At 47.1% G+C, this 23525-nt stretch overlaps 7 protein-coding genes across 10 annotated transcripts; 5 read left to right on the top strand and 2 right to left on the bottom strand.

Annotated features, from left to right (window-relative positions):
- The first annotated feature begins 486 nt into the window (after positions 1–486).
- LOC128262963 (chromodomain-helicase-DNA-binding protein 1) lies at positions 487–8784 on the top strand. The gene is given in 9 exon segments (XM_052997562.1): positions 487–692; positions 2063–2236; positions 2238–2573; positions 2629–2698; positions 2701–2737; positions 2800–2973; positions 3037–7602; positions 7668–7781; positions 7883–8784. Coding segments are annotated over 9 exon segments (5682 nt in total). The 5' UTR covers positions 487–683; the 3' UTR covers positions 8085–8784.
- A 210-nt stretch (positions 8785–8994) lies between these two features.
- Positions 8995–9683, top strand: LOC128262314 (EEF1A lysine methyltransferase 2). Its single transcript, XM_052996490.1, has one exon. It carries the CDS (start codon positions 9015–9017, stop codon positions 9657–9659), a length of 645 nt encoding a protein of 214 aa, XP_052852450.1. The 5' UTR covers positions 8995–9014; the 3' UTR covers positions 9660–9683.
- A 92-nt stretch (positions 9684–9775) lies between these two features.
- Positions 9776–11175, bottom strand: LOC128262313 (uncharacterized). Its single transcript, XM_052996489.1, has 2 exons — positions 10789–11175; positions 9776–10705 (listed from the first exon to the last, which is right to left on the bottom strand). The coding sequence occupies exons 1-2, from the start codon at positions 11081–11083 to the stop codon at positions 9927–9929; spliced, it is 1074 nt and encodes a 357-aa protein (XP_052852449.1). The 5' UTR covers positions 11084–11175; the 3' UTR covers positions 9776–9926.
- Positions 11176–11396: 221 nt separating this feature from the next.
- Positions 11397–13762, top strand: LOC128261675 (uncharacterized). 2 transcript variants are annotated; one of them, XM_052995469.1, is made up of 3 exons: positions 11397–11488; positions 11789–13432; positions 13489–13762. In XM_052995469.1, the coding sequence occupies exon 2, from the start codon at positions 11861–11863 to the stop codon at positions 13373–13375; it is 1515 nt and encodes a 504-aa protein (XP_052851429.1). In that variant the 5' UTR covers positions 11397–11488; positions 11789–11860; the 3' UTR covers positions 13376–13432; positions 13489–13762. The 2 variants fall into 2 exon arrangements, with proteins under 2 accessions (XP_052851429.1, XP_052851428.1); XM_052995468.1 differs by having other exon boundaries at positions 11416–13432.
- A 158-nt stretch (positions 13763–13920) lies between these two features.
- Positions 13921–15871, bottom strand: LOC128261676 (tubulin gamma-1 chain). Its single transcript, XM_052995471.1, has 3 exons — positions 15627–15871; positions 15367–15569; positions 13921–15307 (listed from the first exon to the last, which is right to left on the bottom strand). The coding sequence occupies exons 1-3, from the start codon at positions 15673–15675 to the stop codon at positions 14126–14128; spliced, it is 1434 nt and encodes a 477-aa protein (XP_052851431.1). The 5' UTR covers positions 15676–15871; the 3' UTR covers positions 13921–14125.
- Positions 15872–16173: 302 nt separating this feature from the next.
- On the top strand, positions 16174–18957 carry LOC128262098 (recombination repair protein 1). Of its 3 annotated transcripts, none has more exons than XM_052996153.1 (5): positions 16175–17486; positions 17544–17627; positions 17687–17755; positions 17840–18027; positions 18082–18957. In XM_052996153.1, exons 1-5 carry the CDS (start codon positions 16364–16366, stop codon positions 18739–18741), a joined length of 2124 nt encoding a protein of 707 aa, XP_052852113.1. In that variant the 5' UTR covers positions 16175–16363; the 3' UTR covers positions 18742–18957. The 3 variants fall into 3 exon arrangements, with proteins under 3 accessions (XP_052852111.1, XP_052852113.1, XP_052852112.1); XM_052996152.1 differs by having other exon boundaries at positions 17837–18027; XM_052996151.1 differs by having other exon boundaries at positions 16174–17486; positions 17687–18027.
- Positions 18958–19117: 160 nt separating this feature from the next.
- LOC128261234 (thymidylate synthase) lies at positions 19118–22920 on the top strand. The gene has a single exon (XM_052994820.1). The coding sequence runs from the start codon at positions 19216–19218 to the stop codon at positions 20182–20184; it is 969 nt and encodes a 322-aa protein (XP_052850780.1). The 5' UTR covers positions 19118–19215; the 3' UTR covers positions 20185–22920.
- The last annotated feature ends 605 nt before the right edge of the window (positions 22921–23525 follow it).

The raw sequence follows: 23525 nt of genomic DNA, 5'->3' as shown, positions 1-23525 counted from the left end.
TTATGTTAGCATTTTGGCTTTTCTTTTTTAATTAGTTTTTTTTTAAATAAATTGAAAGAGTTTTCAATTTTTAAAGTTTACATTTTCAACAATATAAAATTGCTTTATTGATTTTAGGTTATTTTAACTAGCTGGCAAGCAAGAAACTTTAAAAAATATTGAATAGTGGACACCTAATAATATAGGGCTTAAAACATCATCTGTGTTTATATAGAAAACTTCAGATATATTTTTACCATTACAAACCGCTATAATAAAGCAAAGGCTTATATATGTAAACCTTTAAAACCTACTTATAAACATCGAGCATAAGCAGAACAGTTATGTTCTTACTTTATCAAGATCGTTATAAGCTCAACATTTTAAAGAATATTTATAAACTTTTTAAATTTAAATTTAAAATATCTTTTTTATGGTTTTCAGTCCGATAAATCCCATCTCATCTCCATCGTGCAATGCCATCTCTAACTTATTACGCACGTCCACACTAATTCAAAATGGTGGATTTCTGCTGCGTCGCATGAGTAAAACGTGAAAAACGATCTTTTTGTTTCAAAAAAGTGCATTTAAAAACAAGTGGCCTGGAGGAAAAACATAAACATTTGCCAGCGACCGTAAACAAGTGAATGTCCTGTATTTAATGAGCGCTATAAGGCAACTGTGTGTGCTACCACGACAATATAATGAGCCAGGTGAGTAGGCCTTGAAAAAGCTGTGAATATCGAACGTCGGTGTGTGTGGAAAAATCGGAAAAACTATGAATTTCTTCAATCATTCGAAACGAAACCGTTCAAATCAGTTTGATCCTAGTTGTCGTGTGAGTATAAACGTAAAACAAGTGCTACATACGTGAAAAACGCTCCGTTTTGTGGGCGTGGCTGTTCAGCCCCGAAGTCCGTAGAAGTCCCCTCGTCGCGAGACACCCGCACTTTGATGGGTCGCTGTGCGGCTGCTGGTGGAGCATTTGGACAAAAGGATGGTTTTGGCCATTAATCCGAATGTGTTTCATCCTTCCGACGATGCCTGAGGGCTCCCAAGGCTCCGACGTGGCAGCCAAGGTGGATTTTGTAAAAATCCATTGGGTACCCATTTTCGCAAAATCCACTCAAATTCAAGAATTTCGGTTTGTTTTCATCGAATGCGGCTATAAAAATCCTTCAAATTGCATGGATTTCAATATTTTTCCGACCAAATTGAAAATTTTCATCGATTACGTAATCAGAATTTGCTAGGTGCAAAGTTTCCTCCGGCAGATTTCTGCCCAATTTCCTGGGGATTTTGAACCCGCCAAAAGGTAACCGGCAAACTATTTCATTAAATTCCTCTTTGTTTTGTCAGGAATAATTATTAAAAATAATTTTCCCCTAATTGACAATCCTGTTTCCATAGTTTTGTGCTATTTTCATTGAATGATCGTGTCCAGGAGACCGAAAACCCACTTGTTTTTAAGGATTTCCGCGTTTTTTTTTGATCAGGAGATGTGTCTTGTGATAACCGCTTACCGTTTAAAGTAGTCATGTGATCCCTCCGTGTCCAGCCCTGTCCCATGATTGTTTTTAGGTTTTTTCTTCATTTTTCATCATTAAAGGTGGCTAAAATCAATTTCTGGAGAGGATTTGCTCTGTGGAAGCCATTACAGTGCTCTATACTAAACGTTTTTCCCTCGGTTTTATTTTGTAGCCTGTCTACTAGTGCTCAAGCCGTTAAATTTCGAAGTTAATCGTGAATTTAATACAAATTTGCAGTTTTTAAAGTAAGACCATAATCTTGAGAGGATTAGGGTTGATTCTTCTTCTAAAATGCCCGCACTAGTCTTGCATAATATTTCTCTGGCAAAGTATGGTTGTGCACTTACCTTGAGGACCGAAAAAAAGGAACCATTATACATTTTTCTCGATGTTTGATACATTTTAAAGCAATACCTGCGATTTCTTGCCAGGATTGACCGGCCCACACCCCGTGTTGATACTGTAACCTATTTGTTTCTCGCGATTACCTGACACCAAGTAACTTACCAGCAGCCTAGACTGATTTCACCTTTAAATTCTTTTTTAACGGCCAGACACTCAATGAATCGGCGAATAGTGTTGGCTCAGACGAACAAGATGACACTCGGGACGAGACCAATGGCACCGACCATAGTGGCAGTGGCAGCGGTAGTGGTTCCTCTGGTTCCGACTCTGACTCGGATAGCTCCTCGGGCAACTCCAGCGATGGACGCAGTTCCCCGGAGCCAGGAAAACAAACCCTTGTCGGTGGCAGGGTTTCCACCGACAGCCGCCGCTGCCCAGGCGGACAGCAAGACGAACGGATTCACAGACGACCAGGAGGACAGCTCCAGTGACGGGTCCAGCGGCAGCGATTCCGACTCGGATGCCGAGGGACCATCAAATCAAAGGGACCAGAGCAACAGCAATGCCAATACCAGCAGCAGCTTGTCTAAGCCGGAGCAGGATGAGGAGGAGGACGATGAGACTGAGGCTGCTCCGCAGCAGCCAGCCAGCGATGCCTCTGCCGACGAAGGAAGTGATAGTTCTGCCAATGTCTCGCCCACATCCTCCAGCAGCAGTAGTGTAAGTCGGGATTCGCGTATCGATCTTAAAATGTTCCTAACCTTTCTCCGTACAGGAGGAAGAGGAGGAGGACTACAGACCCAAGAGAACGCGCCAGGCGCGCAAACCACCGACTGCAGCAGAGAAACCAAGAAAGCTCCTGCCCCCAAGAACAAAAAGAAAACGTGAGATTGCCAGCTTCCTTTTTCCAAATATTTTTTGCCAAAGCATTCGTTTTAATTGCCAGCTGGGACTCGGACGATAGCGATGAAAGCGAGGACAGTGATGAGGATGTGTCCGCCGCCCAAAAGCGCAAACCAGCAGCCACTACCTCCCGAAGCAAGCCCGCACAGCAGCAGCAGCGACGCAGGGTAAAGTCCTTCAGTTCCGAGGACAGTGATGACGACGATGCCAGCAAACGGTAATGATCCCGATCCTGATGCTTCATTCTTTTTCCTGATCCATGTTCTTCTTCTTTGACAAGCTGTGCTACACGTCGCACGGCCGCTGCAGTTAGCTACAAGGAGGCATCCGAGGACGAGGCCACGGACTCTGAGGATCTGCTTGAGTTTGAGTACGATGAGAGTCAGGCAGCCACCACTGCCGCCGCAGCCGAGGAAGAGGAGAAGTGCGAGACCATCGAGCGCATCCTGGCCCAGCGAGTGGGCAAGAAGGGATGCACCGGCAATCAGACAACGATCTATGCTATCGAGGAAAATGGCTTCGATCCAAATGCAGGATTCGATGAGAAGCAAAGCTCAGACGCGGAGGCCGAGACCCAGTTCCTGATCAAGTGGAAGGGCTGGTCGTACATCCACAACACCTGGGAATCGGAGACTACCTTGCGTGAAATGAAGGCCAAGGGCATGAAGAAGCTGGACAACTTCATCAAAAAAGAACAGGACCAGGCCTACTGGCGGCGCTACGCTGGACCCGAGGACATCGATTACTTCGAGTGCCAGCTGGAACTGCAGCACGAGCTGCTCAAGTCATACAACAACGTGGATCGCATCATTGCCAAGGGCTCCAAGCCGGATGACGGCGCCGAGGAGTATTTGTGCAAGTGGCAGTCGCTACCATACGCCGAGTCCACTTGGGAGGACGCCGCCCTGGTGCTGCGCAAATGGCAACGCTGTGCGGAGCAGTTCTCGGAACGGGAATGCTCCAAGTGCACACCCTCCCGCCACTGCCGAGTGCTCAAGTATCGCCCGAAGTTCTCACGAATCAAGAACCAGCCGGAGTTCCTCTCAGCGGGCCTGACACTAAGAGACTACCAAATGGACGGCCTGAATTGGCTGCTACACTCGTGGTGCAAGGAAAACTCCGTGATCCTGGCCGATGAGATGGGCCTTGGCAAGACCATCCAGACAATCTGCTTCCTGTATTCGCTGTTTAAATTGAACCATCTGTATGGACCGTTCCTGTGCGTTGTGCCGCTGAGCACCATGACGGCATGGCAGCGGGAATTCGACCTGTGGGCTCCGGACTTGAATGTGGTAACCTATCTGGGCGACATTAAGTCACGCGAGCTGATCCAGCAGTACGAGTGGCAGTTCGAGGGCTCTAAGCGACTCAAATTCAATTGCATCCTCACAACGTACGAGATTGTGCTAAAGGACAAGCAATTCCTGGGTACACTCCAGTGGGCTGCTCTGCTGGTGGACGAGGCGCATCGTCTCAAGAACGACGATTCGCTGCTGTACAAGTCGCTCAAGGAGTTCGACACCAACCATCGGCTGCTCATCACTGGCACTCCGCTGCAGAACTCACTGAAAGAGCTATGGGCCTTGCTGCACTTCATCATGCCGGATAAATTCGACACGTGGGAGAACTTTGAGGTGCAGCACGGCAATGCGGAGGATAAGGGCTACACTCGTTTGCATCAGCAGCTGGAGCCGTATATCCTGCGTAGAGTGAAAAAGGACGTGGAGAAGTCGCTTCCAGCCAAGGTGGAGCAGATCCTGCGCGTCGAGATGACTTCGCTGCAAAAGCAGTACTATAAGTGGATCCTTACCAAAAACTTTGATGCCCTGCGAAAGGGAAAGCGTGGCAGTACTTCCACTTTCTTGAACATAGTCATCGAGCTAAAGAAGTGTTGCAACCACGCGGCCCTTATCCGACCTTCGGAATTCGAATTGATGGGCCTGCAGCAGGATGAGGCACTGCAAACACTGCTGAAGGGATCCGGAAAACTCGTGCTGCTCGATAAGCTTCTCTGCCGGCTGAAGGAGACGGGCCACCGCGTTCTGATTTTCTCACAGATGGTGCGCATGCTGGATGTCCTGGCTGATTACCTTCAGAAGCGTCACTGGCCGTTCCAGCGACTCGACGGTAGCATTAAGGGAGAAATGAGGCGTCAGGCCTTGGATCATTTCAATGCCGAGGGCAGTCAGGACTTCTGCTTCCTTCTCTCCACAAGAGCTGGCGGATTGGGCATTAATTTGGCCACCGCCGATACAGTGATTATCTTCGACTCTGACTGGAACCCTCAGAACGATTTGCAGGCACAGGCGAGAGCCCATCGCATTGGACAGAAGAACCAGGTCAACATTTATCGCCTCGTCACCGCCAGATCCGTGGAGGAGCAGATCGTAGAGCGAGCCAAACAGAAGATGGTGCTGGACCATCTGGTCATCCAGCGGATGGACACTACGGGTCGCACTGTGCTGGACAAGAGCGGCAACGGGCACTCGTCCAACTCGAATCCGTTCAATAAGGACGACCTGTCTGCTATCCTGAAGTTCGGCGCAGAGGAGTTGTTCAAGGACGAGCAGGATCATGACGACGATCTGGTCTGCGACATTGACGAGATTCTGCGCAGGGCAGAGACCCGCAACGAGGACCCGGAAATGCCGGCGGACGACTTGCTGTCCGCTTTCAAGGTGGCCAGCATTGCGGCCTTTGAGGAGGAACCAAGCGATTCGGCTAACAAGCAGGACCATGACGCCGCCGGAGACGAGGACGACAGCAAGGACTGGGACGACATCATTCCCGAGGGCTTCCGCAAGGCAATCGACGATCAGGTGCGAGCCAAGGAGATGGAAGACTTATACCTGCCGCCCCGGAGGAAGACGGTTGCTGCCAACCAAAACGAGGGAAAGCGTGGAGCCGGCAAGGGGGCGAAGGCCAAGCAGCAGGCTGACGACTCCGGCGGCGACTCGGACTACGAGCTGGGCTCTGAGGGTAGTGGTGACGATGGCCGACCCCGCAAGCGTGGGCGCCCTACCATGAAGGAAAAGATCACCGGGTTCACGGATGCGGAGTTGCGTCGCTTCATTCGTAGCTACAAAAAGTTTCCCGCCCCACTTCACCGCATGGAGGCCATCGCATGCGATGCTGAGCTGCAGGAAAAGCCGCTGGCGGAGCTGAAACTCCTCGGAGAGATGCTGCACGACCGTTGCGTTCAGTTTCTGCACGAGCACAAGGAGGAAGAGAACAAGACTGCGGCGGCGGATGAGATTCCGGGCGCCAAACAGCGCCGCGCACGCGCCACCTATTCCGTGAAGCTGGGTGGCGTCTCCTTTAATGCCAAAAAGCTGCTGGCCTGCGAGCAGGAGCTGCAGCCGCTCAACGAGATCATGCCCAGCATGCCCGATGAGCGCCAGCAGTGGAGTTTCAACATCAAGACGCGCGCCGCCGTCTTCGACGTGGATTGGGGCAACGAGGAGGACACAAAGCTGCTGTGCGGCATTTACCAGTACGGCATTGGGTCCTGGGAGCAGATGAAGCTGGACCCCACGCTCAAACTCACGGACAAGATCCTGTTGAACGACACGCGCAAGCCGCAGGCCAAGCAGCTGCAGACGCGTGCCGAGTACCTGCTCAAGATCATCAAGAAGAACGTGGAGCTGACCAAGGGTGGCCAGCGACGGCAACGTCGCCCCAGAGCATCGCGAGCCAACGACGCCAAGGCGGCCAGCCAGGCGCCTAGCTCGCAAAACGAAGGCAAGTCGCAGGATGCCGATGACCCAAGCGATGGACGCACCGCCGCCGAGAGCAGTATCAGTCAGGTGGACCCATCAACCGCGTCGCCGCACAATGCTCCGGCCGCTGAGCAGTCGAATAGCAGCGCAAAGAAGACCAAAAAGTCCAAGGCCCGGTCGAAAAAGACCAGTGCCTCGGACAACAACGGCAACAAGCCGATGCACTTTACGGCCAACAACGAACCAAGGGCCTTAGAGGTGCTGGGCGATCTGGATCCCAGCATATTCAATGAGTGCAAGGAGAAGATGAGACCAGTGAAGAAGGCCCTAAAGGCCCTGGACCAGCCGGATTTAAGTCTCTCCGACCAGGATCAGCTGCAGCACACTAGGGATTGCCTCTTGCAAATCGGCAAGCAGATCGACGTTTGCCTCAATCCCTACGGTGAGCCTGAGAAGAAGGAGTGGCGCAGCAACCTGTGGTACTTTGTGTCCAAGTTCACGGAGCTGGATGCCAAGCGTCTGTTTAAAATCTACAAGCACGCACTCAAGCAGAAAACGGGCGGAGGTGACGACGCGAGCGAGGCGAAGGGAAAAGCCAAGGACTCGGCAGGAAGCCCCACCAAGTCAAAGCGCAACGGCCTTCCGGCTGAGGAAAGGGACAAGGAACGCGACAAGAGTGGTGGTAAGAAAAAGAAGAAGGACAAGGACAAGGAGCGTAGTGGACACTCGCGATATCCGGAAACTGGTGCCCCCTCCTCCGGTCGCTATGCCAATGACTCGCCTATGAAGCGGAAGCGGGACGAGAACGATGCAGAGGCCAGCAGCGGAGTATCTGGTACTCCTGGCGGGGGCATCGGTGACCACCTCAAGTCTATGTCCTTCAAGCGGCTCAACATGGTTCGCTACGAGGAACGCAAGAAGCATCATCGCGGCGCCGACTACTATGGTGGCAGTGGCCCACCCATGGGCAGTGGAGGCTATGAAGGAGGCGGCAGCAGTAACTCCCGCCGCCAAGGCCCCACCTCCCCCTCCACACCGAACAGTCGTGGAGGTCGAGGCGGCTACGAACCACCGTCCGCTCCGTCCGGCTACACACCGGAGATGGAGCGGTGGCATGCCCGCGAAAGGTAATGGCCGAAATATGCGAATCTAGTTCCTTTGAGGGTATTCCTAATACGCATTTTCCTTGCAGATACAGCCAGGATTACAAACGGGATCGCTACGATGGGTATGCGCGCAGTGGAGGAGCTCCCGGCGGCTATCATCGCGAACAGCGTGAGCGCGATCGCCGTCCCGACAAGCGCAGGTAATTTATCGCCAAGCCTACTTATCATTAAAGCTCTAGCCATTAGTAATTGTATTGATAAAGTGCTTATTATTTTCTTATTTAATGATTGTCTGTTACAGATATCCCTCTGGCCTGCCGCCTCATGCTTACTCAAGCCCCTACCTGCCGCCTAACTACTATGGAATGCCGAATGGAGTCGTTCCGGGCCTGCCGCCACCGCCGCCCGGTTACCGCAATGACCCCCGCGGCTATCCGGTGATGCCGCGTGATTATCCTGCCGACTACAGACGCAGCGACTACGAGCGACGCACGCAGACCTGATAACTCGGTCTCGGCACCCGTCTGTCTGTTGTACATAGAATGCCTAGACTTAAGCGCGACTGGAAGGGTGAATCCTGCCCAGCGACTCGACACAAGAAAACCAACCTGCATACAATACGTTAAGCGTAGCTCCATACACACCTGTGCAAGTAATACCTAGCAGTTAACTATACTTCTATATCCGATCGCACAGTGGGCAAGCAATGCATCCATCATCCAGGGTTTTAGCGGCAATACCTGCAACCTAATCATAGACTTTCTGTGTATAAATCATAGCCTTTAACTCGTTCATCAGTACGAAACATTATTTTTATACTATTTAACTGTACAGAAGCAGGTGCGAAGCGGTTAGGAAAGTGTGCTGTGTGCGGTATGCATGTGGCCCATCATGCAGACAAGTCGTTTAAAAAGCTTTTAAACCCACAACAAATTCTCACTATATTTAAACAATAAGATATGTTTGTAAACACAAAAGCAATGAGGAGGGGTCGTTGAGGAATCGTATCAAGATTATGAAAAATAGCAGCAGACTAATAATTTGTTTAATGTCTATAATGCATTCTAACTTTTATATACCGTTTAGAAATAAAGAATCAGCGAATGATCCAGAGAATTGTAATTTAGTTAATATTAAATATTAATGATATATTAATATACAAAGTACGTTGTAGTGTCTGAGAAATCTATTAAAAATATATCAATAAATTATAAATATATAAAAATAACAAAGGTATTTATTATTGGCAAACCCAAATCGATTTATCTGGCTTTTATAATGTTTGCCATTGATACAGACAAATTTAAAGAACGAAAAACCCTGAGTTCCAAATTTCAGTGTTCCACATGTGGACCCAACCCTTTGAAGTTATCTTGACTCGACGCACATGCTCAGCTGTCCAAAATGCCATCTCTATTAAATTATCAAACATAATGGACAACGAGCACGGGTCCGAACTGGGAACTCAGGAGTACTGGGAATCCAGCTACAATCGTGAGATTAAGAACTACAAAAGCCACGGAGATGTGGGAGAAATCTGGTTTGACGAGGATTCGCAGCAGCGGGTTATTTACTGGCTGCTGAAGCAGGAGGAGATCACCAAAGAGGCGAAAGTGCTGGACCTGGGCTGCGGCAATGGCATGTTCCTCGTGGGGCTGGCCAATGAAGGATTCGGTCAGCTGACCGGCGTGGACTACTCCCCCAAGGCCGTCGAGTTGGCCCAGCACATTGCCCAGGACAACAAACTGGACATCAGCTACAAGGTGGCGGACTTGACCCAGCCCCAGGACGAGCTGGGCACCTTTGATGTGGTGCACGACAAGGGAACCTATGATGCGGTAAGTCTCTGTCCTGACAGTCCCAAGGAGAAGCGTGCTCTTTATCTGGCGACGGTGGAGAAATTGCTACGCACCGCAGACAGCCTTTTCGTAATCACATCCTGCAACTGGACGGAGGATGAGCTGGAGCAGAGCTTTGCCGAGAAGTTTGTTAAATACCACAGTATTCCCACACCGACCTTCAAGTTTGGCGGCAAAGTGGGCAACGTGGTGACCTCAGTTGTGTTTAAGAAGCTTTGAATAAAAGTGAATTGAAAATTTGTACATCAGAACGATTTTGTTCTTTTGGGAGTCATCCATTTATTATTAAGCCAACATGGATGTTTAGACTTCCACTTAATAGTAAACTACACTAGTTTCAAAAACATTTTATAAATTCTTTCATTTAAAACATACATGCTATAGAATATAGCATAAAATTCATTTATAAAAAATATAAAATGCGTCACAAAGTAAAATTTAGGTCATGCAAAAATACTTAAGAGTAGGTTACATTTACATTGCACGCTATTTTCGACAAACGGGAGCACAAAGCGGCGTTACTTTGTGGAAAGGAATAGCTTGCTCCTCGGCAAAGGCCAGAAAATCCATGCCATAATGCTGGATGAGTTTCGTGAGCATGGCGACATCCGCCTCGGCCTGATGGGCATTACTTGCTGGTCGTTGGAATTTGTTTGTGTACAGATTGCCTAGTTTGTAAACACCGCGGGGCGGGTAGAACTTGGTCTCAGCACACTGAACACCGCTAAAAAGTTTTCGTCGAGACCGAAACTCTTTGGTTTTCAGCTTGGCAGGACTCTGATCATCATCTTCATATTCTACGCCATCAAACAAGTGCTTGCGTTTAAGAGAAGCTTCCTTGGGCGTCAAAACAGGTCGCTTCGGAGTGGTTTCATTTCTAGCTTGCCAGTCGATTTCCTTGGCAATTTCCGGTTCCTTAAAGGCAGTTTCAGTTTCTTCAAAGGATTTAAGTTCCGAGACAGCTTCAGTTTCATCATTGGGATCAGGTCGCTGAGCATTCTCTGGTACTTTCAAGAGATTTTGTTCTTTTTGACGTTTTTTGTCGATCTCAAAAAAGGCACGTAGTGAGTCCAAACAGGACGTGGATTGGGGAAGTTCCATATTGAGTTTTTCAAAGGCCTGCCTCAGAATGGGAAAGTCAAAGCCCCAGCCATTGTGAGCCACCAGGCAAACCGGAGCTGGCAAGTGCTTCAGGAAGCTGATGATAAGTTGGGCCGAATCTCCGTTCAGCTTGGATTCCCGCTCCAGCAGATAATTGCTCAGACCTAATACATATATGATAGTACATGATTATAACAACTGTATTAGTCATCTATGAAAAGTCATTGGGATGCAGTTTATAGCATACCTGTGATACTTTCGGCATCCGGATGCACCAACATCGATGGCTGGAATAGCAGGTTCAACTTGTGCAACACGCGTGGTGCCGCCGGAACATCCTGCTTATCCTGTTTATCCTGCTCCTCATCCTTAGGCACTGCCACTCCTTTCTTGATGAGATCGGCCTCAAAGGCGTAAATGCACAACTCCGTAATGCCCACACGATTGTAATTGTAAGCAGGCAAGTTGGTCGTCTCCAGGTCCAGTACGGCAAAGGTTGAAATCTTCGGCTGGTCATCCACGACCACATCGTTTGGAGCCATTGGAATCGATGCTGATCATAAAAGTTTGTAAAGAACTTGCTTTATTTCAAAATGCATTGTAAACAGGAACTTCTGGGGATTTACCAACACTGCAAGAGGTGCTCCACGTTTAGAGATGGCACAGTGAAACAAATGTAATTCACTGTTGTTTTACAATTTGTTAGCAACATAATTATTAACAAAAAAAAAAATAATGATATAATATTTAATTAAAATGTTTAATCAATAAAAAAAACAAGTATGTAATTCTTAGGCTGTACTTCTAAACACAACATTAGATTTGACAGCTACGAATCGTGTCACGCAAAGCAGGCCAGGACTTTTCTCAGTCTCTAGCTGAAAAGGTTAGATATTTTAAGCCTTCACTTTGGCAGTGGATGTCGGCAAGTGAACATAACATTTTGTGTGAGTATAAATTTAACCGAAAAAATGGAGGCCAGCTACAGGCAGAAGAGAGAGTGGCTCAACAGCCGCTCCTCCGGTAATGGTAATGGTGCCTATGGAGACAATAGAGATGGCGGCTACTCCGGCCAATCCGGTGGCTATTCCGACCAATCGGGGGGCTATTCCGGCCAATCGGGGGGCTACTCTGGCCAGTCGGGCGCCGCCCAAATGGGTCGTAACCTTGGGGGCTGGGCCCCCTGGAACTCCTCAAACACTAATCCCATGCCTGGCCCGTCCACTGACTATCCTGCTGCCCCGCAGGCCAGCTCCCTTTGGAGCCGTAATCGAAACGATTGGAACGACGCCCAAGACCAAGCGGGATCAAGTACCGTCATGAACAGTCGCTCGTGGTCAGGCAATCGCGGATTGCCCTCCAGCCAGGGACAGGGACCAGGCCAGTGGCAGGGACATGGACCGAGGATGGCGCAGCGTGAGCTCCAGCCTATACCGATGCAGATGCACGAGCAGGAGGGGGGGCCACCGAGTCACCTTCGCGATGCCATCTCTCGACTTAGCGGCTCCAGGCGCAAGTGGTTCAACCGCTACGTCGAGACGGGCTGCAGCCAGGAGGAGGCTCTGGCCAAAGCCTCGGAGCGACGCACCAATCCGGCCGGCTTCAAAGGTGGATCACTCAAGTGGTACGATAGATACATTGCCATGGGTTGCACTGAAAAAGAGGCACGCGCAAAGGTGCTGGAGTATAAGAGGAGCCATCCTCTTAATCTTCCGGAGCAGTCAGCTCCGGCTGAACGCGGCCGTAAACGTCCAGAGCATTCTCCTGTTTCGGGTGATCGCGGCCGCAAGCGTCCCACTGAGGACAAGTCATCTGGCGGAAGGGGCACTGAAGAGCCTAAGAAGCAGCGGAGGGCCCCAGAAAGACCTCCATCGTCGGTAAGCTACAGGAGGAAAGACCTCACAATGGCCATTATGGCAGAGGAATATCCGAAATGCGTTTTGAACAAGAAGCAACTGTCCAAGATCGAGGCAAGCCTCGTCGAGGAAATGCGAAAGGGCTGGAAAAGCAGCATCAACTTTGGAGGCATCCAATTCCTCCCCGGTTTGATTTTGGTCACCTGCCTGGACAAAAGTTCCAAGCAGTGGCTGGAGCAGGTGGTACCCAAGATCGAAGTGTTGCCGGGAATCAAACTGTCGTCCTGTCCGGAAGACGAGGTGCCCTCCACCAAGGGGTTTACCATTTTTGTGCCGCGCTCTGCCGAAGAAGCCGATAAAATTACAATTGGCCTTTTGAAAGATCAAAATGCAGACCTTCTGTCTAAAACGTGGAACATCGCCCGCACTACCAAGTTCAAGGATGGCAAGGTCATTACCGTCACCATTGGCGACAAGGTCTTAGAGCTGCTGCGCAAGAAAGGCATGACGGTCAGCTACCGCTTTAGCCAGCTTTCGTGTCGCCTGATCAGTGGCAAGGGTGCACTAAAGGCAATTCGCGTGAACCAGTCGGAGCCAAGGGAAACCAAACCCAAGCAAAAAGCTACTACTGAGTCCGATCAAATTGACCTGACTGACGAGGATGGCGAAAAATATATTCCTCAGCTTGACCTTACTCTTGTTGACGAGGTTAAGGGGGATGATGACGAGGAGGTTGAAGGGAATAACGAGGCGGAGGACGGGGATCACGAGGAGGAAGTGGAGCTAGTTGAAGGTGAGCCCGACGAAGAGCAGCTGGCGTTCGAAGGTGAGGAAAATGATGACGAGGAGCACTTGGGGGAAGAAGACCACGGGCAGGAAGAAGACCACGAGCAGGAGGAGGACCATGAACATGAACAGGAAGAAGGCCACGAGCAGGAGCAGGTGGAAAATGCTGAGGAAACAACCATCATTGAATGAGGGGCTCCTCGTAAGTACGCATCATAAAGGAAAGAAAATGGTTTAGGCGATCTCAAGGTAATTCTAGTTATTTTATGACAATGAGATTACTAACTTGTCTTAATTTTTCCTAGATACGATTGATGCGCAGCAACATTTACATTTTACAAGTAATTTCTTCGAAACACACCAAAAACATACTAGACATAAGATTTTACCAGCAAGAAGGTACTGGGACATGGACTTTGGAAGCAAGAAGAAGCTACTGGGACATTGGCATATATGGGCTTTAAACAGCAATTAACCAGTTTTGTTTAAATTTATAAGCCCTTACTGCAGTATTGGGACACAAACACTTCCTTAAACATTATGACTTATGACATATTATAACATACACCAAAACGAAAACTGTAATGTTTTTCATTAAAAATTACGTTTGGAAACCCATTTAGAAACGTATTATTTTAATGTAATTGAGTACATTTTTTATAAACAGGTCGACATTTAGGTCCATAAATGGTAGTACAAGGACAATTAGAAATAAGGAAAACATTTTATTAAAACGATTATTTATCAAAAATTCCTGTTTATTTAGCAACAAAATACAAACGTTAAATAACGTTAAATACGCAACTGCACTACATAGATACGACTTTTACAAACAATGTGGCTGTCAATACTTAGGGATTTCGAATCCCGACGTCTTTGAAGATAAACTTTAAAATACATTCGAGAAAACGCATGGCACTCTTAACTGCTGCCATAGGCGAGCTAGACACCGCTTGCAGACCCTGCACTCCTTGCGTCCTCCGATTTGGAGTCTACTGTGCCGCCTGCTCCTCGCTTTTCTGAAAACTGCATGTAATCCTCTCGAGTGGCTGACTCGTACTCCTGAACAAGGCAGTCAACCGTTTCACGGGAATCGTCAAGCTCGTCCAAACTGTCCTTAAAGATGTCCTCGCGGCGGAACTGGTCAAGAAAAGCGCCGCGCTTGCGCAGCTTGTCGTACTGGTTGAGGGCCCGCTCGAAAAGCGAGCAGATGCTAGTGTGGTTGGCCAACATCAGGCCGGACACTCGGTGGTTACTTTGGACGTAGGGCGAGGAGCGGGAGAGCGCTACCTGGATGGAGGTGGGCCCCCAGGGAATGAATTGGGCCATCTTGCGGTCCCGGATGCGCTGCAAGGACTTGTGCACCTGTGTGGGATCCACTTCGCCCTGGATGATGTTTAGAATAGAAATGTAGCGGTGATGGTTGGTCTTGTCGGGTCCCGTGGACACCATCATGTTCTTGGGCTGTAGCAGACGACGCATTACATCCAGGACGGTCGTTTTGCGCACATTAAACGATTCCTGGTTGTTGACATCCGAATCGCTGGTCAACGGAGTGTAGCCAGTCATGAGGAAGTGTAGCTGTGGCGTCGGAATCAGTGGAGCCATGAGACCGATGAGATTGTTGTTCATGTAAGATGGATAGCGCAGAGTGGTGGTGCTCACGCTCATTATGGTGGATACCAGATTGTTGATCTGCGAGAAGCTCGGATTCTGGATGTGCAAACGATCGCAGGCTATGCGATTGAGGGCCGTGTTGTCCAGGACGACAACACTGTCCGCCGCGGTGGTCAGACGTTTGAGGGTCAGCATGGAGTTGTAGGGCTGGACCACAACGTCGCTGATCTCGTCCTGGTTGGGGAACACACTGAACGTCTGGATGAGCTTCTTGGGATAGCGGTCTGCTATCCGCTCCATGATAAAGGAGCCCATTCCAGAGCCCGTACCGCCGGCAATGGAGTGGCAGAGTATAAAACCCTCCAGCGAATCGCTGCCATCGGCCTCGCGGTCGATTATGTCAAATACCTCCTCCTGCAGCTTGTCGCCCTGGCTGTACCCCGAGGCCCAGTTGTTGCCAGCGCCGCCTCCATGCTTGGATAGGTACACATTCTCCGGGTTATAGAGCTAGGGAAATACCAGTAATGTCAGCAACTAGAATCTAATTTCCCAGTACCCTGACCCACCTTGGAGTAAGCGGAGCCCATTATGGTATTGATTACCCTCGGCTCAAGGTCCAAAAGCACTGCACGGGGTATGTAATGATCGTCGTCCGCCTGGTAGAAGAACACATCCTTGCGGTCCATGCCATCGGTGGCGAAGTCCTCCAGCACGCCGCTGGGGGAGATGCCATGCTCCAGGCACAATCTTTTCCAGAACTCAAAGCCAACTGCGGGAAATATGTATTAACAAGCGAACAGATGTGTCCTTTGCTATATATAATTACTTTGGTTGCCGCATTGTCCCAACTGCAGCGTAATTATTTCACTTGGCATTATGGAGCGTTTTTAGCAATCCACAAAATGTAAGTCAGGATTTAAGGTAACCTTTTCAGTGTCAGTTATTCGAAACAGAACAAAGTTAAACTTATTAATCATCGGTTTGTGACAATTTTTTAAATATTTGCCACAGCGGGGATGTATTTTGTTTGCAAATTATACCAGTGTTGGTTAGCACTCCAAACGCTCATGCTCAACAATATAAGAAGGTGATGTTTTGTACGGTTACAAGTTTGTTTTTATCTTAAAATATTTTTAAAACAATTCAAAAACGTATTTTGTATTATTAATTTGCTCACTATTAACTTTCAATAACTAGCTTCCAAAATAATCCTATAAACAGCTTATTTATTTATTTATTTTTTGCTAAATGAAAGTTTAAATATTAGTGGCCTTCAGCTATCCAGCTTAATTATTGTGTTCACTGACGTCACAAGCTGCAAAGTATTTGTTTGCAGCTGTAGTTTTGCAGAGGTGCAACACATTTAGTGTTGGGAAGCGCAGAATCGAACGGCTTGAAAAATCGCGTTGCCCGCGCAGTTTTCTTTTTGTTGATGTCGGAGGCAGACAGACCAAGCGGCAGCGGCTGTGCATGATACGCAAAAAAAGCCCGAAAATCTGTAAAAATAAATCAAATAATTGTGCAGAGTGAAGTTGCCCGAATTGAAACGAACGGTACTGTATAATGCCCCGCATCAAAACTACGAAAAAACTAGCAGAGGCGGTGGCTTCCGAACCTTCTGACCCCACTCCAAATGGCAATGTCGCCGACGAAAACCAAGCGGCAGACTCCGTCCCTGCCGCCGGTGAAGTTAAGGCTCCGGCAAAGGGGAAACCACGGTCGAAAAAAGCTATCAAGGCGCCTGTAGAGATGGAAAACTCCGGCGAACTCGAGGCTGAAAAGGCGCCCACAGCAGCTGCACGTGGCAAGAAGAAGCAGCAGCCAAAGGATACAGAAGAAAACGGCGATGCCAAGGTGGTGGTCAAGCCAAAGGGACGCGCCAAGAAGGCGACTGCAGAAGAGCCACCAGCTGGCAAGGTAACCAAGTCGCGGGCCAAGATTGAGGACACTCTAGCTGCCGAGGAAGAGGCTCCGGCAAATAGCAAGGGCCGAAACAAGATCGAAAAGCCATCGGAGCCAAAGGCCAGAGGACGGAAGCGGAAGGACCCCTCGGAAGAGGCCAATGGAGTCTCGGATGAGCCGGCAGAGCCACCTAAGCGGAGGACAAAGAAGGAAGCAGCACCAGCGATCGAGGATGAACCACAACCATTGGCCCCGCCCAAAGAGAAGGCCCCAAAGACTGAGACAGCTGCCAAGCGGGCGCGCGGAACAAAGCGACTGGTTGACTCAGAGATCACAGCTGCCCTGGAGGAGGCAGAAGTGGATGAGGAGCCACCCAAGGCTGCCAGCAAGGGAACCAAAAAGGGCAAGGCGGTTAAAACGGAACCTGAGACTGTAGGTGATTCCGAACTGGAGTCGGAAGAACTAGAAGCCCCGCCCAAAGCAGCTGCCAAAAAACGAACCAAAAAAGAAACTGAGCCCAAGGCTAAAAGCACCAAGCAGAGCGCCAAAGCGATTAAAACGCAACGCGAGCCTGCAGGTGATTCCGAACTAGTGTCCGAAGAATTGGAAGCCCCTCCCAAAGCCGCTGCCAAGAAACGAACCAAAAAAGAAACTGAGCCCAAGGCTAATCCCACCAAGAAGGACGAGCTGCCGGCGCCCGTAAAAAAGCGCGGGCGGAAGGCGTCTGCCGATAAGGAAAACGGTGTGGCTACAGAAACCGAGCCTTTGGCTGAAAGCAAACCAGGTAGGCAAGTCGTAGAGATAAATCGTTAAACCATTTTCAACGATTTTCCATCCACAGCTCGAGGTCGCAAAAAGGCAGCAGTGAAGGCGGAGGCCGAGGAAGATGTTGAGGCAGCAGAGCCCGCAGCTGAAAGCAAACCAGGTGGGCAAGCTACAATTGAAATAAATCGAAATTATTTAATAAAATTATCTCTTCTGCAGTTCGTAACCGGAAAAAGGCAGCCAGCAAGGCTGAGGATGCCGAAGATGATGATGAGGTTGGCTCGAAAAGTATGTTGGCGGAGCAATCCGGTTGCGGTGGCGCTGCCGTATTGAAAAGCTTGCAAAACATGCTCAACTTCTGTTTTCCAGCAGCCAAGACAGCCAAAAAGGCGGAGGGCAAATCCAATGGGACATTGGATAAAGACGCATTCGCTTTGCCAGCCGACAAGGAATTCAACTTGAAAATCTCAAGCTGGAATGTGGCCGGCCTTAGGGCCTGGCTTAAGAAGGATGGACTTCAGATAATAGACCTCGAGGAGCCAGACATTTTCTGCCTTCAGGTAAGCAATCGTAGCCCTGCCAACATTAAACACTAATCCGAACTCACCTTAAAGGAAACTAAGTGCGCAAACGAACAGCTACCGGAAGAGGTTACCCGCCTGCCGGGCTATCATCCCTACTGGCTTTGCATGCCCGGTGGTTATGCCGGCGTCGCCATTTACAGCAAGATCATGCCCATAAACGTGGAGTACGGAATTGGCAACGAGGAGTTCGACGATGTCGGACGCATGATTACGGCGGAGTACGAAAAGTTCTACTTGATCAATGTTTATGTGCCGAATTCGGGTCGAAAGCTGGTTAACTTGGAACCGCGTATGCGTTGGGAGAAATCCTTCCAAGCGCACGTGCAGAAGCTAGATGCCCTTAAGCCTGTGGTCATTTGCGGCGACATGAACGTCTCCCATATGCCCATCGACCTTGAAAATCCGAAAACGAACACTAAAAATGCCGGCTTCACCCAGGAGGAGCGCGACAAAATGACGGAGTTGCTTGGACTCGGTTTTGTGGACACCTTTAGGCATCTGTATCCCGACCGGAAGGGCGCCTACACCTTCTGGACTTACATGGCAAATGCGCGGGCTCGCAATGTTGGCTGGCGACTCGACTATTGCCTGGTCTCGGAACGATTTGTTCCTAAGGTGGTGGAGCACGAGATCCGCTCGCAATGCCTTGGAAGCGACCACTGTCCGATCACAATTTTTTTTAATGTTTAGATTATTACTTTATGTTTCTGTTTTTCGGACTAATTCATCGTCAACCCTAATTTGTTTCCGCTTAATATTTGGTTTTTTTTTTACTGTATTTATTTATCTTAGGCTGTACAATTTGTACGGGCCGATTTAATTTGTTAAAATTTTCATTACTCTTACATTCTGTTGTAAATCGACCATTCGTATTGGTGTTTTTCAATAAAGTTAGCTACTCACGTCTACAAATTTGTTGTTCTTAAAAGGCTTTGCTGAAATGGGTGTTATAAAGGGAGGTGGGAAAATGTTATTATCTTGACTCCTTTTTAATGTTTAAAAATATAACGGAGAAATATCGATAAGAACTATCGCTTAGGTTCTTCCCTGCCAGCTGGCTGGAAACCACTTGTTTGCCTATCGGATATATTAGCCACAAGAACTTTATTTTCCCGCCAAATTTGAGCATTCTGAAGTTTTTGCCAACAATTAGAAATTTGCGAAATGTCTGTGACGCCAGTAAATGGGCATGGGGCTTCGCCGAAAGAGGCTTCGTCGTCGGCAGTGAAGGATGAGGGCAAGAAGGATCAAGCGGAGCAGATCAATTGGGATGAGGAGCAGTACCTGGACCTGCTGAGGCACATCATCGCTAATGGAGAGCGGCGGACAGATCGCACCGAGGTGGGCACTTTGTCTGTGTTCGGCAGCCAGATGCGCTTCAATATAAGAGATTGCTTCCCTTTGCTGACCACCAAGCGCGTCTTCTTCCGCGCGGTGGCCGAGGAGCTGCTCTGGTTTGTGGCGGGCAAGACGGATGCCAAGCTGCTGCAGGCCAAGAACGTGCACATCTGGGACGGGAACAGCACCAGGGAGTTCCTGGACAAGCTGGGGCACACGGAGCGCTCCGTTGGAGATCTGGGCCCGGTGTACGGCTTTCAGTGGCGGCACTTTGGGGCGGAGTATGGCACCTGCGATGACGACTACACTGGAAAGGGCATCGATCAGTTGCGACAGGTGATCGACACCATCCGGAATAATCCCTCGGACAGGCGCATCATCATGTCGGCATGGAATCCACCGGACATACCGAAGATGGCCCTGCCGCCGTGTCACTGCCTGGCGCAGTTCTATGTCTCCCAGACGCGCGGCGAGCTCTCCTGCCAGCTGTACCAGAGGAGCGCCGACATGGGCCTGGGCGTGCCCTTCAACATCGCCTCCTACGCCCTGCTCACTTACATGATCGCTCATGTGACGGGTCTTAAGCCGGGCGACTTTGTGCACACCATGGGCGACACGCACGTCTACCTGAATCATGTGGAGCCGCTGAAGGAGCAGCTGGAGCGAACGCCGAGACCATTCCCCAAGCTGGTGATCAAGCGTCAAGTGCAGGACATCGAAGACTTCCGCTTCGAGGACTTTGAGATAGTCGACTATAAACCCTATCCCAAGATCAAGATGGACATGGCCGTCTAAGCGGATGTAAAAAACTGATTTTTATCAAAAGCATTTCAATCTATCCACCATCTCACCCGTATTCCTTGAAATGTCGCAAATTATTAATTAAGTTACAGTAGCTCAACGCTGGGAGCGAGTGATCCCAATGAAACAATGAATACAATTCTAATACATGTTATAAGGGTCTACCAAAATAAATGATTTTGATGATTTCTAAAATATGTGTGACCGCCCTACATATATAAAATCACTAACCATACAACATATACACTGGTCATTTCATACAACGAATTTGGACACAAAACATTTGAAAGCGGGAGGCCCCCCGGGCTCTCAGCAGCAGGACCCGGCACTTCGTGTGCATTCGGGTTTTTTGCTCTCTCTTCTTATTCTCATTTATATGCTCGCGCACTCATTCAGTCGTTCAGTCGCCATAGAGTAAGAACTATACATATACATTTCTTACTCTATGCAGTCGCAGAGAGGCGCTTTTTTGCGTGATCATGCATTCTCATACACGGGAGCATGTGTTGTATGGTTAGTGATAAAATGAAAACATTCCAGGCAAACATTATTTAAACACATCATTTCATAGCTTTATTTGAATAAATTGTTGCTTTCATTCATCGTGTGTAGTGTGTGTTTGTTGTTTGTAAATTCTCAGAGTAATCCATAATGAAGTATAATTGATTCTTAATAAATCTTGCACAGAGTATACCGTAAATATGCTATATAAATTTGCTTGACATTTTCCGCACTTAATATTGTGATTTTTCTTTGTTTCGGTTTCTTGGTTTTTGTCTTTTAAGTAATTTAATGAAAATTTTAAGAAAATTGTTAAGGTTTTGTGTCCATATGAGAGAACTCGACAGTAATTCAATATTCAATTTATGCACTTTAATTAAATTGGAATAATTGTTTTAAGTTTTGTTCTGTGATGATTAAAGATAAATACATATTTGCTACTACAATACGATACTGTCCACCAATATTTTGACTATGTTTTATAACGACGAGAAAGAAACTTGCATAGTTTTGCATATATAATATATGTGGCTAATGTATGCAAGCTAACCGATAGACAAATAGAAATTATCATGAATTATTATAATCTGTTATGTGGAATTCAATACGTTTATTAACTTATGTTGAGCTTGAAAGAGCGAATGCCACTAGAGTTTCTGAGTTCAGTTAAGATTCAATATTTTTGTTTCCATTTTGGCTAAAGTGTTTCCTTCATCCGTTGCCTTTGACTTGCGTTTAACAATAGTGCTTAAAATTAGTACCTTTGACTAAGTTCTTTTCGACTAAGACTTGGATTTAATTAATTTATAATATATTTTAAGTGTTTCCATTTCTTACTTGAACATTTAAACATATACAAAGAGCGTCATTCCGTCCGCAACTTACTGATGACTTGCACTACAAAATGCTATTCGTTTCCTTGTAATATGATCGATAGCCGGGTCTTGTTAGAGGATGCTACAGCTGAAATTAAGATCTGGGCCAGGATACTCTGTAAACCCAATTTTTAGTACTTTCATACAGGTTAAACAAGGGGAAATGTGTGAGCAGGACAATGGTATTTCCCTGGCACTCACCATCGAAAATTCTACAGATCTCGGGGAGCCAGTTCTCTGTATATAGCTACACCTAAATGCCATAAAATACACTTCTCAGATAGATCGCAACGGCTAGGTTTTCATATAATTTTCACACGAGTGGTTCGTAGTATTTCTTGTTTTCTTTGCTATTCAACATTCATTTAAGTGAGACTAGTGGGTAAAGAGAGTGTGTCTGTTGTGGGGTGTGTGTGTGATCTGTGTGAGAGAAACAGACATTTAAAGCTGGTTGTAAACGGTGCAGCGGGTGCAAGTGCAGAAATTATGTCTGTTTGGGAGGCTACCGTTTCACCGTTTACATCCCGCTTAAAGAGGGCGCTCTGCAGAGTTCCGGTTCCGGTTGCGTCTGCAGGCATTTGCACAACCTTATTGGCTTCAAAACACAAAGGTTCCTCGAGAAAAGACTTTGCACGGTGAACGATCGATCGCCATTTTTATACATACATACATACGTCTTTGGTTTTTGCTTTTCTTTCGTTTGTTTTGGTGTAAAAGTATAAAAGTGTGCCGTAATTAAGCCATTCACTTGGTAGTTAAAATTTGTGGTAACTTGTCGATTTTAGTGTTTCTTCGATTTCGTTCCGTTTCTTGAGATCCCTCATCAATTCGAGTACGAGTACTCATTCATTTTTTTTCAAGATATGCGCTTTGTTTTCGTCTTCTTTAAATGTTAACATTATTGCGATTTCCATGTAAAAATTATAAATTTGCTGGTTTTATAGTTTTCTCGATTCGTTAGTCTTTTCTGCATTTAGTTAAACTTTCTGGTATTTGTTATTTTTACGTATGTTTCTCCTCGCTTGACGTGCCATTCCCTTTCTTCGATTTCGTTTTGTTTTGTATATTATTGTGCGGTGTTTTTGTTCGTTACCATACCCATTAAGTATTTAATATGTAGGTATATATAATATAATATATTGTATATAGTACTCATGTATGTATATATTTAAATTTTTAAAATACTTTCTTGGTTTTCTTCCATTTGTATTTATCATTTATAAAACATTTCATCTTAAAAAATGTATATAATCGATTGCTTTTTGTTGTTGTTCATGCTTTTCATTCACTTATGTATTTGCGTATGACTGGATACCATGTCTGAGCATGTCTGTTCATGTCTGCTATTCCCCTGTGCCACACATATGCACAAAAAATTGTGCTTCAATTTTTTACATTTTGTATAAAAAACATTTCATTTGGTGTTCTCTTTGTATTTTTTATAGGTTCTTTTCTTGAACTTGCTATAAGACTTGCTGGAAGGTATTTTATTTCTAATTTACCGCTTAAAAGCCAGAATTTCTTTTTTTATTTTCAGTCAAGCTTTTGCGCATGAGTGTGGGTAAAGTTAGGGTTCGTCTTTCCTTGGATTTTCTAGTAATTTTAAGAGGAGTAGGGGTGAAAAAGCTTTTGAGCTCTACAAATATTGGAGGCTTGGCGTTCCGATTTTTTATGCACTACACACATACATATGTACCTAATAATCGCAACCTTTGCCATAACGATATATGTGTAGTATATATATTTGTATATATAATTTCTTCATGGTAATTAGTTTTAAATAGTATGCAATAAATTTACTTGACGTATACATGAAAATGGTTTTTCGTTTTGTTAATGCATGCCATGAATAAGTATTCATAATAATTTCCTTGGTATATCTGTATGTATACATTTAAAATTTGCAATACACAACATCAATATATTGTTAATCATATGTAATAGTTTTCATAAATAGTT

Source organism: Drosophila gunungcola, unplaced genomic scaffold (assembly GCF_025200985.1).
Source record: "Drosophila gunungcola strain Sukarami unplaced genomic scaffold, Dgunungcola_SK_2 000001F, whole genome shotgun sequence".
NCBI classification, from domain to species: Eukaryota; Metazoa; Arthropoda; class Insecta; order Diptera; family Drosophilidae; genus Drosophila; species Drosophila gunungcola.
This window is presented reverse-complemented; position numbering and strand designations above follow the sequence as displayed.